Here is an 18,261-nt window from a genome sequence, read left to right on the forward strand (position 1 = left end):
CAGCTGAACAAAATATAGAATATTTCAGCTCTGTAGGTCCATGCAATGCAAGTGAATGGTGACCAAAACTTTGAAATCCAAAAAGCACATAAATGCAGCATAAAAGTATGGTTTAATTCACATCTTCAGAAGATATATAACAGGTGTGGGTGAGAAACAAGGGACATTTAATGCTCCAAAAATACGCTTAATTTTCTTTATGATCAATATAGTATCTTATTTTTTCTTTTGATTTAGGGGTGGAGGTGACCTGGATATTTTTGTGAGAGTCACCCAATTCTTCAATCTATTCATTATAGAAATTGAGAAATGGATTAGTTTGTTTGATTTTGTTTTACACAGATAAACACAAGCAAGATTGACTTCTGAAGCTCATATAAGACACACAAACTCTATTCTCTATTGGGTGTTTATTGTTAGCCTCATTGAAATATGTTGTTTAAACGTAAGCTTGGCAAACAGGTTTTGAGATTTCGGTGTTCCCCCATTAAAGTAGATAGGAGCTGAACTGGCATGACTGGAAATAGATTCCCTGGAGCGTTCCAAAGATGGGCGACAGTGGACTGACTTGCTAGAGAACTTTGGTGAATGGGGAAAGCGTCATGCTAGTGTAAAAGTCTCCTAAATAAAAAATAAATAAAATAAAAGTATGTGACAAAAATTCAACTAAAGATTATATGATACTAACGAACAGTTTGTGGATTCAAATAGTAAAGCATTCATTGATATTCAAAGAACATTCATATTGCAAGCACACACAAACAATAAAATGTGTTTGTGAAAAGAGCGAAACAGAAGAACAATTGTTAAATGCAAAGCAAAAAAATCAAATAAATAAATAATAATAAAATTCTTTTTTTTAACATTGACACGTCAACGAGGCAAACTGCCTTTATTTTGTCCATTGAAAACACACATTCTTTCACGTGATATTTATTTATATTTTTAAAAAAATGCATAAGGGCGCTGCTCATCTAATATAAATGCAATATAGATAAAACAGTTGAATTCTGAAATAAAAATATTCTTTAAAAATATGTCTGTTTCTATTTAAATTCTGTTTAACATAATACAGTTGATATGTATAAAAGAGAAAAGCACCAATGAGGAATTAACATGGAAAAATCACATGTCAATCCCACAAGAATAAATGAAAGAATACAACTAATTAGACAAAATGAATGAAGAAAAGGCAAGAAAACTATTTCACAATAAGGCAGCACCTTTTGAGTTTAGCTTGATAAGGCCACTGAACAATAGACGTATACTTTCTTTTACTTTTCCAATTCTGGCAAACAAAATACTATAAAGTTATCTACAACGTACATTAGTATCATAACTTCAGTCAATCATAATATGAAATGCAAAACATTAATGAGGTATAGGTATAAATATGACATTTTTAATACTAAGTACCAGTTGTAAAACAGAGTTTAAAACTGTCAGCATAATTAAGGCATTTGAAATATAACCCTGCATATTTTCCTTTGGAATTGGGACAGGAGTGTGTGAATTTCAGGTTCAGTATGTTCTCCTCATGGCTTCTCATGTAAATGTTTCTAATTTCAGTTTCCTTTCTTCTTTCCAGGGGTCTTGGGACTAAAATAAGAGAGAGAGAGAGAGAGAGAGAGAGAGACATTATGTGGTTTAAAAAAAAGATACATTTCGAGTTCATTATATACTCGTTTTTATACGCTCAAAAAATATTACCCTATTTTTTAGACTTAAGCATTCCAGTTTCATAACAAAATTCTGTCAAATTGAAGTGTAATGTTTGACTAAATTAAACTAATAAAAACTAAATGATTATTTATTGTTTTATTAAAGATTACTCAATTCAAATTGATAGAAATTGTTATGAAATTGAGAGTGTACACACTAATCAATGCTTTCTTAAATATCATGATGCTGTGTAGTTGTAAACATTTAAAACATGCTGGGCAATCTCACATTGCATGTTTTATTACATTTATTTATATATTAGAGTTTTGGGGTATAAAGTGTATTCTCATTATATTTGCATAAAAGGTACATTCTCAATATTTAGCAAGATTAATGTCAATGATTGTTCATGTTAGTAGTTAGTATGCTCACCCTGCATTGGGCAAAATCACCTGTGATAACCTGTTTTGGTTGCTGGCTCATTTTTTAAGACAGCATGTGCCCCAAAAAGCCTGTTTCATGTTGGTGAGGCTGTGCAGAACACACCATTACATTTGACAGTGATTTAATACAGAAACTACAGTTGGATAGTTTTACTATAAAGTAGCCAATTATGATTGACAGGTTAACAAAACACTTTTCGATTTTTCAATTCAATGGAAAGAAACATGACTTATAGACAAAAACTTTATGTAAGCTTTCCTTATTTAGATATTTTCTTAAGTACATTTTCCTTTAGGTTTGCTCTATGGTCATTTGCTCAACTATTGCTTACCTTTACTCTAAGGCCCCGTCCCTAATTGGCCAATCTCATGAAACCAGTCCAAAAAATGTCCTGGTCACATTTCAACCAAAAATCAACAGCAAGATATTTGAAATATTGTTTTGCTTAAAAAAAAAAATAATAATAACATTTTCATTAATGCAATGTGAAAACAAAGATATACTATATTTATATATATATACAGTGTATACAAAGAGTCTTAAAGGGACACTTCACCCCAAATGAAAATTCTCTCATCATTTACTCACCCTCATGCCATCCCAGATGTGTATGACTTTCTTTCTTCAGCTGAACAAAATATAGAATATTTGAGCTCTTTAGGTCCATACAATGCAAGTGAATGGTAACCAAAACTTTGAAATCCAAATAAGCCACATAAATGCAGCATAAAAGTATGGTTTAATTCACTTCTTCAGAAGATATACACTCACCTAAAGGATTATTAGGAACACCATACTAATACTGTGTTTGACCCCCTTTCGCCTTCAGAACTGCCTTAATTCTACGTGGCATTGATTCAACAAGGTGCTGAAAGCATTCTTTAGAAATGTTGGCCCATATTGATAGGATAGCATCTTGCAGTTGATGGAGATTTTTTGGGATGCACATCCAGGGCACGAAGCTCCCGTTCCACCACATCCCAAAGATGCTCTATTGGGTTGAGATCTGGTGACTTTGGGGGCCATTTTAGTACAGTGAACTCATTGTCATGTTCAAGAAACCAATTTGAAATGATTCGAGCTTTGTGACATGGTGCATTATCCTGCTGGAAGTAGCCATCAGAGGATGGGTACATGGTGGCCATAAAGGGATGGACATGGTCAGAAACAATGCTCAGGTAGGCCGTGGCATTTAAACGATGCCCAATTGGCACTAAGGGGCCTAAAGTGTACCAAGAAAACATCCCCCACACCATTACACCACCACCACCAGCCTGCACAGTGGTAACAAGGCATGATGGATCCATGTTCTCATTCTGTTTACGCCAAATTCTGACTCTACCATCTGAAAAAAAATCCCAATTTTCCTTGCATTGTATGGACCTACAGAGCTGAGATATTCTTCTAAAACTGTTATTTGTGTTCTGCAGAAGAAAGAAAGTCTTACACATCTGGGATGGCATGAGGGTGAGTAAATGATGAGAGAATTTCCATTTTTGGGGGACCTTTAATGCTCCAAAAATAAGCTTCATTTTCTTTATGATCAATATAGTATCTTATTTTTTCTCTTGATTTAGGGGTGGAGGTGACCTGGATATTTTTGTGAGAGTCACCCAATTCTTCAATCTATTCATTATAGAAATTGAGAAAATTATTAGATTGTTTGATTTTGTTTTACACAGATAAACACAAGCAAGATTGACTTCTGAAGCTCATATAAGAAACACAAACTCTATTCTCCATTGGGTGTTTATTGTTAGCCTCAAGAAAGAGGCCACTATCTGAAATTAGCCATCAAAGGCTACTTCAACTTTTCATAGACTACTTACAGTATTTATTTTTTTTGTTTAGGGTTTAACAAAGACTGTCATTTTTGATTTATCAGAATGAAGAATTTGTCTTGACAGCGGTCACAGAACATAAAATCTCAACTGGACATGTGCGTTGTTTTGTATTGTTTACATGAAATCATCTTTACACAAGTTATTTAATTCATATCTACTCTTTTCACCAGTGAGACAAAAATATATAAGAAAACAAAAGACAATATCTTCTGTTTATGTCTCACTGAATTGTCCCAGAATTATCTTTTTTTATTCACAAAAAATGCTTTCATCTTTTGCAACCCTTGTAATATCAGCTCTTTTGAGGGCTGTGTTCTGAAATACAACAATCTGTGCTCAACAAACAAAATCATATGAAAGATTTACATGAAGTTTAGCATTGCACAATGGTGTTTTGTGTCAGAATATGGCTTATAGTAAGTTCTCTCGTCCCAAACCACACTCATCTATTTCATTATATATATATATATATATATAAGTAACCTGAATTGTTTTTATTGTTTTGAGTTTGATGAACTTGTCTCTGTAGTGTATACTGTATGGGACATCTTACTGAATATTTGAAGTTAAGAGCAATTAACATGCATGTGTAGTACAAAATCAAAATCTGAAAGTTTGATGAACTTATTAGGGTTTACAGTATGTACGTGTGTACATACATACATATGTATGTATATATGTATACACACACACACACACACACACACACACACACACACACACATGCAATCACTTCAGCTGCCTGAGGCTACTATTGGCTCATTAGTTTCTAAAAATGTTTGATATTTTCACTTGATGGAATTTAAGATCTAGACAATGAGCTTGGATAGTCTCTTTTAGAGCTTTGGAGAACTACAATCATTTAAAGTCAACATGAAACAGCATTTGCAACACATACTGCAGTTTTGATGGTGGCCTTTGTAAAACGAATACATGGAATCACTGTAGCCCACTTTTCTTCATCAAAAACAATGAAGAAACCAATTAAATTACTTTCTCTGCAGTTTAGCGATGCAAAACCAAGTCCTGTTAACCCTATATGAATTATAACATACATTTTAACCCTTTAAAAGTGATAAAGCAATTTACCAAACCAGACATCCCAAATCACTATGCGTTCCATCATCAAATAAAGTTGTGTGTTCTGAGAGCATATTTTGTTCTCTTTTTTTTATAAATCAAATATTTGCACAATATTACATTATATTTGTACAATACATAAGAGTAATCCACAAAAATGTGATTCATTTTTTGCATCATAAAAAGAAGATATTATATTTTTATATTAAAGTGCAAGAACTATATTAACATCTGTAATTACCATTCAGTCACATGTGGATTGAGAAAGGCACAGCATTAACCACTGGTTTATCAAGCAAAACTAGTCCCTCTCACACATAGAAACACGCTTGTGCACACATGAGAAAAATGGTCTGATGCCATTTGGTTAGAAAATGACCACGTTAGCCAGATAACGCTACAAGCCAGAATTTAATTGCACTGTGTCAAATGATTGCTCGTCAAATATTTAACTAGTTCTGGAGTAAGCCACGATTCAGCATTTTCAGGTTTATAGATTTCAAATTACATTATAATACATTATAATAGTATTAGTGTAGAATCATGTCAATTAGTTAAAACATCACTTATAACATTGCATTATGGCTAAAGAGGTTTAACAACTTGGGTTGTTTAATATGAACTTCATTACATCGATTACAACGGATCTTAAACATTCCTTTGTCTGGCTCCTTGTAATATTAGGTAGCTTTTTAGCACTCTGCTATTATTATACACATCTCAAAATCACTCACAATGGGACTGAACTCAACAAAGTTCCACATGTCTGATAAAGCTACGAATGCATCAAAAGCTCTTTGCCACTGTACAAATAAACCTTAGAATTACACAAATGAGGTATTGCCATGTTTTCCTACCTCCATGTACTAAAAGTGTAAACAAGGTAGACATTTACATAGACTTTCTTAATCATTATTTTCTTTTTCTTTCTATTTTACATAAGACAATTATTTTGGCAAAGGGCTTTAATTACATGTCGCAGTTGCAGTAGGTGAATCTCACAAAAACCTGTCAAGAACATGTCCATAATTCACCCTGAAATAAAAACCTTTTATAATAGGTTAATAATAAAATCTACAAAAAAAAAAAAACAAAAAAAAAATGAATACTCTGCAGGAAGCATTTTGTAATTGTGATTTTCATGACAATTAATATATATATATATATATATATATATATATATATTTATACTTAAAATATACAAATATAAATGTGTATATTCTAATAAATATATACATTTATTACACATGTATATTTAAATTATAAATGTATATATTTAATAGAATATACACATTTATATTTGTATATTATTTTAAATATAAAAAAAAATATATATGAAATGTTAAGTGTTTATATATAATGGTACCATTTGTTATACTGATTTTAGTTTATAATGATTTTAAATCAACATAAAACAACAATACAAATCCAAATATAAAGACAAAAAAAAATACAAAAAATAATAATTGTCATCATCAATGAGAATGAGATTTCATTGCTTAAAAGTAATGAGCATTTGGGAGGAAGGGTGAAATATGATCCAGACATTTCTTTGTGAGATTCACCAAATGACATCTTAATAAATCTTTTCCAAAAATTACAGCACATTCCTTTGCTCAGTAGTACCATAATGATTATGTTTACGTCAAACTCTCCCCCAAGATTGCAGCGTAGTGATCTGTCTAACAAGAAAATGTAGTTAAAAGGAATAGTTCACCCTAAAAATTCAACTCGTCATCATTAACTCACCCTCATGTTGTTCCAAACCCAAGAGACTTTATTTCTTCATTGGAAAACATAAGCAGATGGCAGAATTTTAGCTTTAGTCACTATTCACTCAATGTATGGAAAAAAACAACCGAGACATAAGAGTAACATAATGTGTTTGGAACAACATGAGGGTGAGTAAATAAAATTTTTGGGGTGTACTATCCCTTTAAGGCAGACAGGAAAGTTAATGCATGGAAATCTAGAGCTACATCTATCTGGTTTGTGCTTCTTTCCCAAAGAACAAAATCAATTCAAGACACTGGATTAAAAGGGCCGCTCATAAACGACCTAGCCGGAGAACCCTTAAGGAACTCTGAGGTTGTGGCGCTTCCATGAGCACTAAACCCTAACGACAATCTGCTTTAGAAAATGGCAGAGCCCAAAACCCCACAGCAGCAGAAAGAAACGGAGCGGAGAGAGTTAGGACGTCCAGTGAGAGAGGTAAAGAGTTTAATGGGAGTTAAAGGGATAGTTCTACCAAAAAATGAACATTTGGTCATCATTTACTCTCCTTCAAGACATTCCAAACCCATAAGATTTTCTTCTATAGTACACAACAGATATTAGAAGACTGACGGCTCTTTTGTGTTCAACGGAAGAAAGTCATACAGGTTTGAAGGTAAAAAATCCTAGAAGTTACATTTATGGGTGAACTGTTCCTTTAAGAAGGAAGAAGATGTGGGACTCAATTCATTTAGCCAGCACTGACTTTGGGAGAAAAGCATCCATCTCTGAGTCTCCTCCTTTGCTGTGGCCTGACGAGGATGTATTGGTACTGGAAGTGCTGGTGTTTGGTTTGGGGAGACTGTACATGTAGACGGCGCCTATGACCAGTCCTGCGCCCAGCGTGAAGATCAAGTCCACGTGGAAACCAAAGAGGTAGACAGACGTGACGGTAGATACAATGATGGAAAAAGAAGTAGCGAATCCTTTGAGAATATTGTCTGCGTATTTCACAACCACGGCCACCAGGAGGCCACCAAACGCTTGGTTGAAGATGACGCCCCACACCATGGGCGTGTAGCCAAACAGGAAGCCTTTTTCGACAATGACATCTCCATCGTTCCACCAAAGGCCGAGAAGACCCAAAAGAGTCCCGAAGATCCCGAGCTGCACGTTCCTCATCCACACCGAGGCAGAGCTGCCCTTCAAGATCTTCTCGAAGTAAACGCCGGCAAACCCAGACGACAAACAGGACACCACCACCGACGCCAAGCCTTTGACATAGCTCTGGTTAGTGCTGGTCAAAGCCTCTTTCTGCTTTCCGCCCTCTTGTTCCATTTGGACGATCGCCACACCGGCGAAGAGCAGCACTAGAGAGATCCATTGGACTTTAGAGAGACTCTTCCGCAACATGAGAACTGAAAACAACGCTGTGGTCAAGATCTTCAGCTGATATGTGACCTACAGAGAGAGAAATATAACGTTATAATAGCCTCTCTGGTTTAAACTTCAGTAGAAAAAATGGGCTTAGTGTTGGTTGGCTTGATACATTTCAATGAATCAATTTAAACTGTTTTAACGAATCAATTCAACAATTTGTGTGAATCATCACTCAATGGGAGTTTATTAAAAATATACGGTATGTACGTAAATGGGTGTTTCTTCAACCTCGGGCACTTGCATATCCCAGAGGTTGATTTTTATTAAAACAAATATATTTATACTTTTTTCTTTTGTTATATTATGGTTTCGTTAAAACTGCATTTGAATTGTTTTTTTCACCAGACCTTTATCATTTATTTTTTGGTACTTTTCAAATGCCTTCTGTATACAAATGTTACTGTTTTAGCCATGTCCTGGTCCCAGACTTTTAATATTAAACTATAAAAATCCATTATAAAAATTATAATCATTACATATTTAAAACTATGATAATCTATACAAAGAGTGAAATAAACAAACCATTGTAATATTTATTGTGTGAAAATTATTTCTATCAGTTTTCCAAAGATTACAATGGTCTCATTTGTGGCTGTAATTTTACCAAATTATACAAAAAGTTTGACAAATGTTATTTAATTAAGTGTATTTAGGATTCATAAAATGTTACCTATGAAAACAGCCTCAGCCAGACAAAGTGGTTGGCTATATTCTTCTTTTTTTTTTAAATACAAAAAGTCAAAAATGTAATTTCCATCACTGTCATTTTCACTACAGATATCTATAAAACAATTCAGAATTTGAGAAGTGCTGGAATAGACACTGTGGTGGGAAGATTCATGGGTTTCATAAAACATTGCAAATCTCTTGTGATGCACTGTTGGGAAACATTTTTTAACAAGCCTTTATTTACTAAACATCCACAGTGCTAAAAGTGTCCTAAGCTGAAGAAACACCCATATTCAAATACTGTTAACTGTTAGCCAGAAAATGTATTGAAACAAAAATGGGTCAAATTAATTTCGCACACAGTTACATATATTAACCTTCAGCAACTTGGTCTGGAGAAGTTAGCCAAACTACAAGTCAAAAAGAGATCATTTACATAAAGAAACCTTAAAGGAATAGCTCACTCAAAAACGATAATTCTCTCATCATTTAAGTCTCAAACTCATATGGCTTTCTTTCTCGTGCCAAAGTGCGAGGGAGTGAAATCGAGCTTCAAATCAAGATTGTGCCAAGGAGACTGAAGATGTCAAGATTTATAGAAAAAAGGGGGGTACATTTTGGTCTGTTTCTCACCCAAAATAAATCATGATGCTTCAGAAAGCATACATTAAACCACTAGAGTCATATAGATTACCTTTATGCTGTCTTTATGTCCTTTTTGGAGCTTGAATGTTTTGGACCCCACTGACTTATATTTTGTGGATAAAAACACACATCATGTATCCATTAAAAATCTTTCTAAATCATAGAAGAAATAAAGTCATGAGCCTGAGCCAGCATAACGGTGAGTAAATCAAGAGAGAATTATAATTTTATTTTCTATATATAGTCTAGGGGGGGCCTGGAGTCGCGAGTTCGAATCCCAGGGTGTGTTGAGTGACTCCAGCCAGGTCTCCTAAGCAACCAAATTGGACCGGTTGCTAGGGAGGGTAGAGTAACATGGGGTAACCTCTTCGTGGTTGCTATAATGTGGTTCGCTCTCGATGGGGCGCGTGGTGAGTTGTGCGTGGATGCCGTGAAGCCTCCACACACTACGTCTCCGTGGTAACATGCTCAACAAGCCATGATGAGGCACGGGTTGACGGTATCAGATGTGGAGGCAAATGAGATTCGTCCTCGAGAGCATTGGAAATTGGGCATTAAAAGGGGAGGAAAGAAATGTGTGTGTAATATATATATATATATATATTTGTAGTTTATAGTCTAAATGGTATAAAAGTGTTGAATATGGACCCTTTAAAAAAAAAAAAAAAATCACAAGAAAAGTGTGATGTAGGGCAGCCTTACCTGGAAAGTGGCTGCAGGTAAATTGGAAATGGCCACATACTGCAGGTTGTTTTGTAATGTGTAGATGAGGGATGGCACTGCTAACTTAAGGGTGTCTGAATACTGTATGACTATAGAGTCATACAGCAATGTTACAAAGTCCTTCACATTACCTGTATTTACAAAAAAACAAGAAAGAACACTTATCACACACAAACTTCTGTGAATACAATACTGCCTCCAAAACATTATTTATAACAGCAATAAGCCATGAGAGGCCATCCGCTTCAGTAATTATACTAAGGTTAACAGGTTTTAGTGGTAAAGTAGCTTGAAGAGCTTGTTGCTTTTATAAAATGGCAGCAACAGCAATATGATAAAAGACACCAATGTTCAATAAATAATTACATTTATTACAAAAATAATTATCTCATAGTCAGAATAAACAATTCTTCGCCAAGTAATATAGTTCATTAGCCTAACTATATGATACTTACGATTGCCAAACAGTCACAGGTGAGCGTACGTTGCTATTCTACACGACTCAACAATTTAGAATCTGAACGATCCATTTTATATTTAGCATAATGATACACATTTTATTAAATTTCATTTTGATTAGGCCCATTATTTGTTTTAGGGAACAAAAGTAAACAACACCACAGTGTAATACAATCATACGATATTAACTTTAATATAATTTTTTTTTTATATATATTATCCTGATATCCTTAAATTCATATTATAAATATATTCACATTATGATATATGACACGGAGGATAAAAAAGGGTATCTGTGGGGGGGTCGCGTGACGCCATGCATGGAGCGGACATGTGAGCGACGAGCTTTGGTTATTTACATGTTATAATCCGGTGAGATTCGATACACCATGTTACAAATTTGTTCTTTGAAGTAAACATGGCAAAGAAGTCCAAATCCTCGGGGTCTGGAGACATTAAAAGACACTTATGTGCTCAAGCAGAAACCTCTGATGGGCCTGCAGACCAGGGACTCGATTAGAAAGGTGCGGCGGGAGTGATTCAACGCCAACTGTCCAACATGTTTGTGATGCTGACGAAGGTTGTTGCTGCCATGGAGGATCTTGCTGTGATATGGAGTGCTGGTGGCATAGTGGACTAAAGCACTTAACTGGCAATCAGAAGGTCGTTGGTTTGATCCCCACAGCCACCACCATTGAGTCCTTGAGAAAGGCACTTAACTTCAGGTTGCTCCGGGGGGATTGTCCCTGTAATAAGTGCACTGTAAGTCGCTTTGGATAAAAGCGTCTGCCAAATGCATAAATGTAAATGATATGTCGATCGATTATGGCGATGGAAACAAACAATTCTCTGAGTTGGTTACAAGAGTGGTAGATGTTGAGAAACGGATCGATTATTTGGAGTCATCGGAAAGGGACTTGTCCACTGATCTGCTCATGTTAAGTCTACATCTAGAGATGCAAGGGTTCGCCTTATGCAATTTAGGATTTTACATAGATTTTATTGGACCCCCTCTAGATTACATAGGCTTGGTCTTAAAGACACACCCACCTGTTGGCGATGCCAATCAGAAGATGGAGACACAACCCATGTCTTTTGGGGATGTGTTAAGATGCAAGATTTGTGGTTAAAGGTTCAGAATTATTTGTGTGATGTTTTGTGCACTCAAATTTTACTTTGCCCCAGACTTTGTATTTTGGGCGATGGGGCAGTTATAAATTTGGGGGACAAATATATAAAAAATTGGGATTTGAGTAGCATGATGATTGGCAGACAAATTAAGGGGTTGGAAGTTGGATGGAGCGTCACCATTTCCAGAGTGGTTTGCGGAGATGGAGAGGGTGACGGCTTTTGAGGAGATGTCAGATAGAAGGCTGGGGTTGGGGGACTTGTTTTTTAGGAAGTGGGGTAGGTATTTGGTGGTTTTGGGGGACTCTCAGGGAAGGGATGAGGAGAGAGAAGTTTAGTTTAATTATGTATGTTTATTATTCATTTTATTTGTATCTATTTTTCTTTGGTGCGTGTGTATTATTTTATGTGACCACAGGGGTGTTCTTAAGCAAATTAAACTTAAGCATTCAGTTTGGTTTGTATCTCTATGTATAGTGTCTTATAATGCATTTGCAATTGAAAACTTAATTTTATCTTGCCAGTAAAGCTTGATATGAATTGAATGTGCCCATTTGATCCCATTATTAAAAACTACTGGAAAACACCAGAATAAAATTTTAATTAAAGCATATCCACTGATTTTATGGCATGTACACATATACTTGAATCAAAGATATATACCTGTAAAAATGTGTGTACTTAAATCTATCCGCAAAAAACTGAATATTTTCATATTCTTCGGAACGACACAGACACATAAATGCAGATATAAATACAAACTACGGAGCCTATGGCGTAGGTTTGATGCACAATCATAAACCTGCCTAAAGAATCAAGAGAATGTAATTTATGAACGCACCTCTCTTCTGCATCAAGATGATAACCAGACTTGTAAGGACTTTAAGAACCTCTGCCATGACAACAGCTGATGTGGTGAAGAAACGGTCTCCCGGCAACGTCCGCACATAGCGGATGCTGAGGATGAGTGATGCATTCTGGATCACCAGAATCGCCAAACTGATATACTTTAACTTCTTATTAACTGCATTGGAACACAAGCGTGAGACAACACAAACCAACTTTTAAAGTATGTTCCAGGTTTGAAAACGTTTAATGTGTACAGTAATTACGCACTTACAGTAAGGGAAGTCTATGGGGCAAGGCATTGCGGAGGGTTTAAAATCAGAAATGTGAAGTTTGTATTTTTGTTAAAGCACTTATATTAATTATTATTATTTTAACATTTATCGCGATGCAATACCTTGCCCACCATCATGTAAATGCATTACTGTGTTTTGTTTTAAGAGAAATTAGTCAAAATGAATCTGTGTTAAATGACAAAAGTCACAGATGCTGTCTATAGAGTTTGACTTGTATTTAGCCCTCCTATGGTATTCAGTCATTTTTGACCGAAATTCATTTATAAAATTTTATACAAATGGTTTCCATTATTTGAGCAGTACAAGACTTGGTGACTTTTCCTCCATTTCCCATCTGAACATACCCAAAAAATTGGGCTTGATTCGTTAAGTCTAAGTGGTCGTTAAAAAAAAAAGTGCCACCTTTGGTATTCAAATTGACCGACCATTGAAAATGAATAGGAAAGACCAACAAACAGCATTTTTTTTTTTTAATCTGTCAAATACAATCAATAAATCAGACAGAAATGATAGGGTGAGACTCTAAAACATGCACACCCATTTAAACAGACTTTAACAACAATATCTATATTTATATACATGATATTTTTATTAGGACACTCGATTTAACGCGTTAATTCAGTGCGATTAATTTTACAAAATATACTGCGTTAAAAAAAATTCACGCATTCGCAATGCCCCCCCGGACCATAATAAGGAAGATTCCGGAGAAATGCAAGCTTGTAGTACCACCTGTTTACTCCAGAGGGCAGTAAGTGAAATTTCAGCTGTGTGAGCAACGCGCAGTTTATATACAGTGAAGAAAAACAGCAGAACATCACTTTGCGATTAATTGTGTTAATTTATTTAACATGTTATTTTTTGTCAAATTAATCGCACAGAATTAACGCGTCAAATCGACAGCCCTAATATATATATAAATATAAATATTGATCACTTAGTTATTTTAATTGCTTTTTCGTTTTGTTTGGAGTGCAATTTGAAATTAGAAATGTGGTGGCCAAAAGTTTGGAATAATGTACAGATTTGCAGATCCTTGGCATTCTAGATGTCAGTTTGTCCAGATACTCAGGTGACATTTCACCCCACACTTCCTGTAGCACTTGCCATAGATGTGGCTGTCGTGTCGGGCACTTCTCACGCACCTTACAGTCTAACTGATCCCACAAAAGCTCAATGGGGCTAAGATCCATAACACTCTTTTCCAATTATCTGTTGTCCAATGTCTGTGTTTCTTTGCCCACTCAAACCTTTTCTTTTTGTTTTTCTGTTTCAAAAGTGGCTTTTTCTTTGCAATTCTTCTGATAAGGCCTGCACCCCTGAGTCTTCTCTTTACTGTTGTACATGAAACTGGTGTTGAGCGGGTAGAATTCAATGAAGCTGTCAGCGGAGGACATGTGAGGTGTCTATTTCTCACACTAGAGACTCTAATGTACTTATCCTCTTGTTTAGTTGTAAATCTGACCTTCCACATCTCTTTCTGTCCTTATTAGAGCCAGTTGTTCTTTGTCTTTGAAGATTGTAGTGTGCACCTTTGTATGAAATCTGAATTTTTTTGGCAGTTTCAAGCATTGTATTGCCTTCATTCCTCAAAACAATGATTGACTGATGCATTTGCAGAGAAAGCTGTTTTTTTTATTTTTATATTTCTGACCTAATATTGACCTTAAGACATGCCAGTCTATTGCATACTGTGTCAACTCAAACACAAAGACAATGTTAAGCTTCATTTAACAAACCAAATAGCTTTCAGCTGTGTTTGATATAATGGCAAGTGATTTTCTGTTGCCCTTCACAACTGCTGTAAAGCCATCGTTCAAAAAGTTGAAAATTAGCAAGTTAGCATGATTACTCAAGGATAAGGTGTTGAAGTGATGGCTGATGGAAATGGAGTCTCTCTAGATTTGATCAAAAATGACTTTGTCATAGTGATGGTGCTTTTTTTTTTTACATCAGTAATGTCCTGACTATACATGGTGATTAGTTGAATGCCACTTTGGTGAATTAAAGTACCAATTTCCTTCTGAAACAGCAAAATCTGTACATTATTCCAAACTTTTGGCCACAAGTGTATTTAATTAATAATTGTTTTAAATAAGTTAAAGGGGTCATGACATAAGAAACCAAATTTGCCTTGATCTTTTGGTATATAAGAGGTCTTTGTATCATTAAAACGTCCTGCAAGTTTGATATTTTAAGACGTCCTCCCCATTCTAAACGAATCATTTATTTAATCAAACTCAAAATACAGCTCGTTCTGGATTCATGGTTAGAAGTGACGTGTCGGTTAGAAGTGACGTAACAGCGTTTGCATATGACCGCCTCCAGCACAAGATAACTACGCTCTAAGCGCCAAGACAACTACGCTCATTTCAGTATCGCCGTGCGCCTCACAAGTGTTCAGTCGATGGACAGCGAGCTCTGACAGAGACTACTTGTGCACAGGAAAATTACGATGCCACACAGATGTGCTGTTCCTGGCTGTGGTCAAACAAAACCTCTGAATAAGCTGCCGAAAGATCCAGACGTCAGGGAAAAATGGATGCAGTTTATTTTTTGCGGACGCTCCAGTCACGGCAGTGTTAACTTAAGCGTTTGTTCTGTACATTTTAAGGATGACTGTTTTGAGAACAAATCTCAATATGATGCTGGCTTTGCCAGAAAACTGTTGCTCAAAGATAAGTCCGTGCCGACTATTCTGGGAACAACGACGACGCAAACTGTAAGTAATCTATTTTAAACTTTAAACTACTTTTTAAAGCGCAATTTCATTCATTATGAATAATCACAGTGTTTTTACTTAGTTTACTTGCATATTGTTCTGGCTGGGGCGTCAATAATTGATACATAGGCACTGACGTTAGCCAATCATAACAGTGGGCGTTAACACTGAAGTCTTAAATGGAAAACGCCTCCAAAACAGACTGTTTGAATCAGAGGATGAGAAACAGGGTGGGAAAAGGTCATAAATCACTAGATTTTAAAAGTTTTTCTTAAAAAAAATATATTAATACTATAATTGCACCTAAGGGAACATAATAATACAATAAAAAAACCATGTCATGACCCCTTTAATTTAATTTTTAACGCAAAATCACTAGAGCAAGAATATTCACAGATCCCTCAGCACTGGGGTTGCTGATATAATTTGATATTGTGGTAAACATATATATATATATATATATGAAGGAGGGAACAAAATAAATTTATTAACATGCATTATGTATTTTCCCGGACAAAGAAATACCCGGCCTGTTAAGAATGCACAGATAAAGTAGGTTCTTGCCAGAGAGATGTTACCCTTCACAACTGTTGTAAAGCCATCCTTCAAATAGTTGAAAATCACACATTTTAATTGCAATTATTTTTTCCAGTTTCATTTGAATTTTTAGTTAACATAAATAAAAAAATAAGGTTCAATGTTTGAAATCAAGGTGTCTTGCTTTATTGTGTAAGCTTCACCATAACCCTGCTTAACGTAAATTACCCCATAGTACCACTTAGCGTCCAACCAGCGGTAATACCGGTGTTCGTCGGTACACCGCAGCACCCCGATCATATCGGTTATTGGCATATCAGATAGGACTATCGGACTATGGAGAAGATCGCCCAACCCTACATGTAATAACTTTGTTAACTCTACATTAAACTGAATGGCATTGTATGGATCTGACAGTCAGAGGCAAACAGTGACATCAATTAGCGATATTTAGGAGATCCAAAAGATGAGCGAGTAGATCAGTCTTACCTTCATTCTGTCTTCGGGATGTTTTATCTTCACCATTTTTGTTTGGACTCAAACTGCCTGGTGCCATCATCGTCAAACATGGGTCTGACTTTCAACACAAATCCTGCTCTTCTCGATCGATCTGTGAGTAATGCGGATGTTAATGGTAATTTCTCCACCGCTGCGCCATGGAACAGCTCATGGGAGACTGTATATGCAGACTGGATGTTCAGTGGTATTCGAGGAAAAGTGTTGACGTCCCCCACACCACCAGCACACAATAATTTCCCTGTTGCCGTCAATGAGCGCAGCGACCAATCACACGCGCCCGATGACTTCTTCGCGGTATTTTATGCTTCAAAACACATCAGCGACACCTGTAGGTTTGGAGTGCTGTGGGAGTGCCTATTTTAAAAAATTATTATCAAGAATATAATTTGTGCCCTAATTTCAAAGGTCTTACAAGAAAAAATTAAATATTATCAAACGTGAATTTCCTTGATAAAAAAAATATATGATCGTGTCTGGTAACATGTGCATGTAAAATGGCTAGAAATAGCATTTTTGCTTAGCGTAAAGCTGACAATTTACACAAGGTTTATTTATATTTCTTCTGCTCCAAACTTACATAAAAAGTACTTCTCTGTCTGCTCGTATGAATGTAACACATCATAAGAAAGTGTTTCACCACTGTTCAAATGCACTTTTGATCGCATAATTTATATGTGTAAATGTTTTCCATCTGAAAGGACTAAATATTAAAATAAATAATGACAATAAAATGCAAAGTAATCAAAAAACTTTTTGAATGTAACTGTATTCTAATTACCAATTATTTAAATTGTAACTGTATTGGAATACAGTTACTTATTTTTTGTATTTTAAATACATAATCCTGTTACATGTATGTATTCTGTTACTCCCCAACCCTGCTTATTCCTCACATGACATACATATTCACACAGCTTGGGGTGATGGTAAAGCATTCAACTTGTTTGTAAGGTGCCGTCTTCACAGAAGTTTTGCTAGTTGCCATGTTCACCTCACCATTGTTTTATCAACTGTTCATTCCGCTAAGGGGGGCAAACAGCAAGCACTGAGTGCATGAAGTGTCCAACAACCGGTGAAAGGTACAATGTGTAATATATGTACTGCACTAATAATATGTTATCAGAGAATTAGAAAACATGCTAAGTTGAAATACTGGCTTCTCCGAAGACAATTCTACAGCTAGTATATTCTACTTTGGAATTTATGTTTGTGTTTTACATGCTGCAGCCATAGAAGCCAGCTATACATCTAGCTAACATTGACAGAGTTATATAAAATCCACAGGAGATGGTTTATAGTTTGCAAACAATAAAAACATTGCAAACGTATACATTATCTGATCAAATTACTGTGTAAGGCTCGTGGCTTGCCATTGTCAGTTTGCTCGTTCCTGTTGCGTGTCCTCAACCTTACAACTCACGTGATCATCGAGTCTGGGGAGGAGGGGCAGGGGAGACAGCTCTCTCCAATATTTTGAATTGGGACAGCAGTACCCATTTTAAACGCTTGATGTCAATGTTACATATTGCTCCTT

The 18,261-nt window shown here is 35.6% G+C and overlaps 1 protein-coding gene across 2 annotated transcripts; it reads right to left on the reverse strand.

The window, feature by feature from the left end:
* Positions 1-416: 416 nt before the first annotated feature.
* On the reverse strand, positions 417-16,959 carry slc35a2 (solute carrier family 35 member 2). 2 transcript variants are annotated; one of them, XM_052093701.1, is made up of 5 exons: positions 12,649-12,788; positions 11,039-11,425; positions 10,200-10,351; positions 7,510-8,204; positions 417-1,599 (listed from the first exon to the last, which is right to left on the reverse strand). In XM_052093701.1, the coding sequence occupies exons 2-5, from the start codon at positions 11,133-11,135 to the stop codon at positions 1,566-1,568; spliced, it is 978 nt and encodes a 325-aa protein (XP_051949661.1). In that variant the 5' UTR covers positions 11,136-11,425; positions 12,649-12,788; the 3' UTR covers positions 417-1,565. The 2 variants fall into 2 exon arrangements, with proteins under 2 accessions (XP_051949661.1, XP_051949660.1); XM_052093700.1 differs by lacking the exon at positions 11,039-11,425 and adding an exon at positions 16,698-16,959 and having other exon boundaries at positions 419-1,599; positions 12,649-12,831.
* Between the last annotated feature and the right edge of the window lie 1,302 nt (positions 16,960-18,261).

Source organism: Xyrauchen texanus, chromosome 27 (assembly GCF_025860055.1).
Source record: "Xyrauchen texanus isolate HMW12.3.18 chromosome 27, RBS_HiC_50CHRs, whole genome shotgun sequence".
Classification (NCBI taxonomy): Eukaryota; Metazoa; Chordata; class Actinopteri; order Cypriniformes; family Catostomidae; genus Xyrauchen; species Xyrauchen texanus.

Bases quoted from the DNA above. Each gene is read 5' to 3' on its own strand.
- slc35a2 (XM_052093700.1), bottom strand. From the start codon at position 16,767: ATGATGGCACCAGGCAGTTTGAGTCCAAACAAAAATGGTGAAGATAAA. The intron at 12,832-16,697 runs GTAAGACTGATC...GTTCCAATGCAG, and splicing joins ATCCCGAAGACAGAATGAAG to TTAATAAGAAGTTAAAGTAT. The intron at 8,205-10,199 runs GTAAGGCTGCCC...CTCTCTCTGTAG, and splicing joins TACCTGCAGCCACTTTCCAG to GTCACATATCAGCTGAAGAT.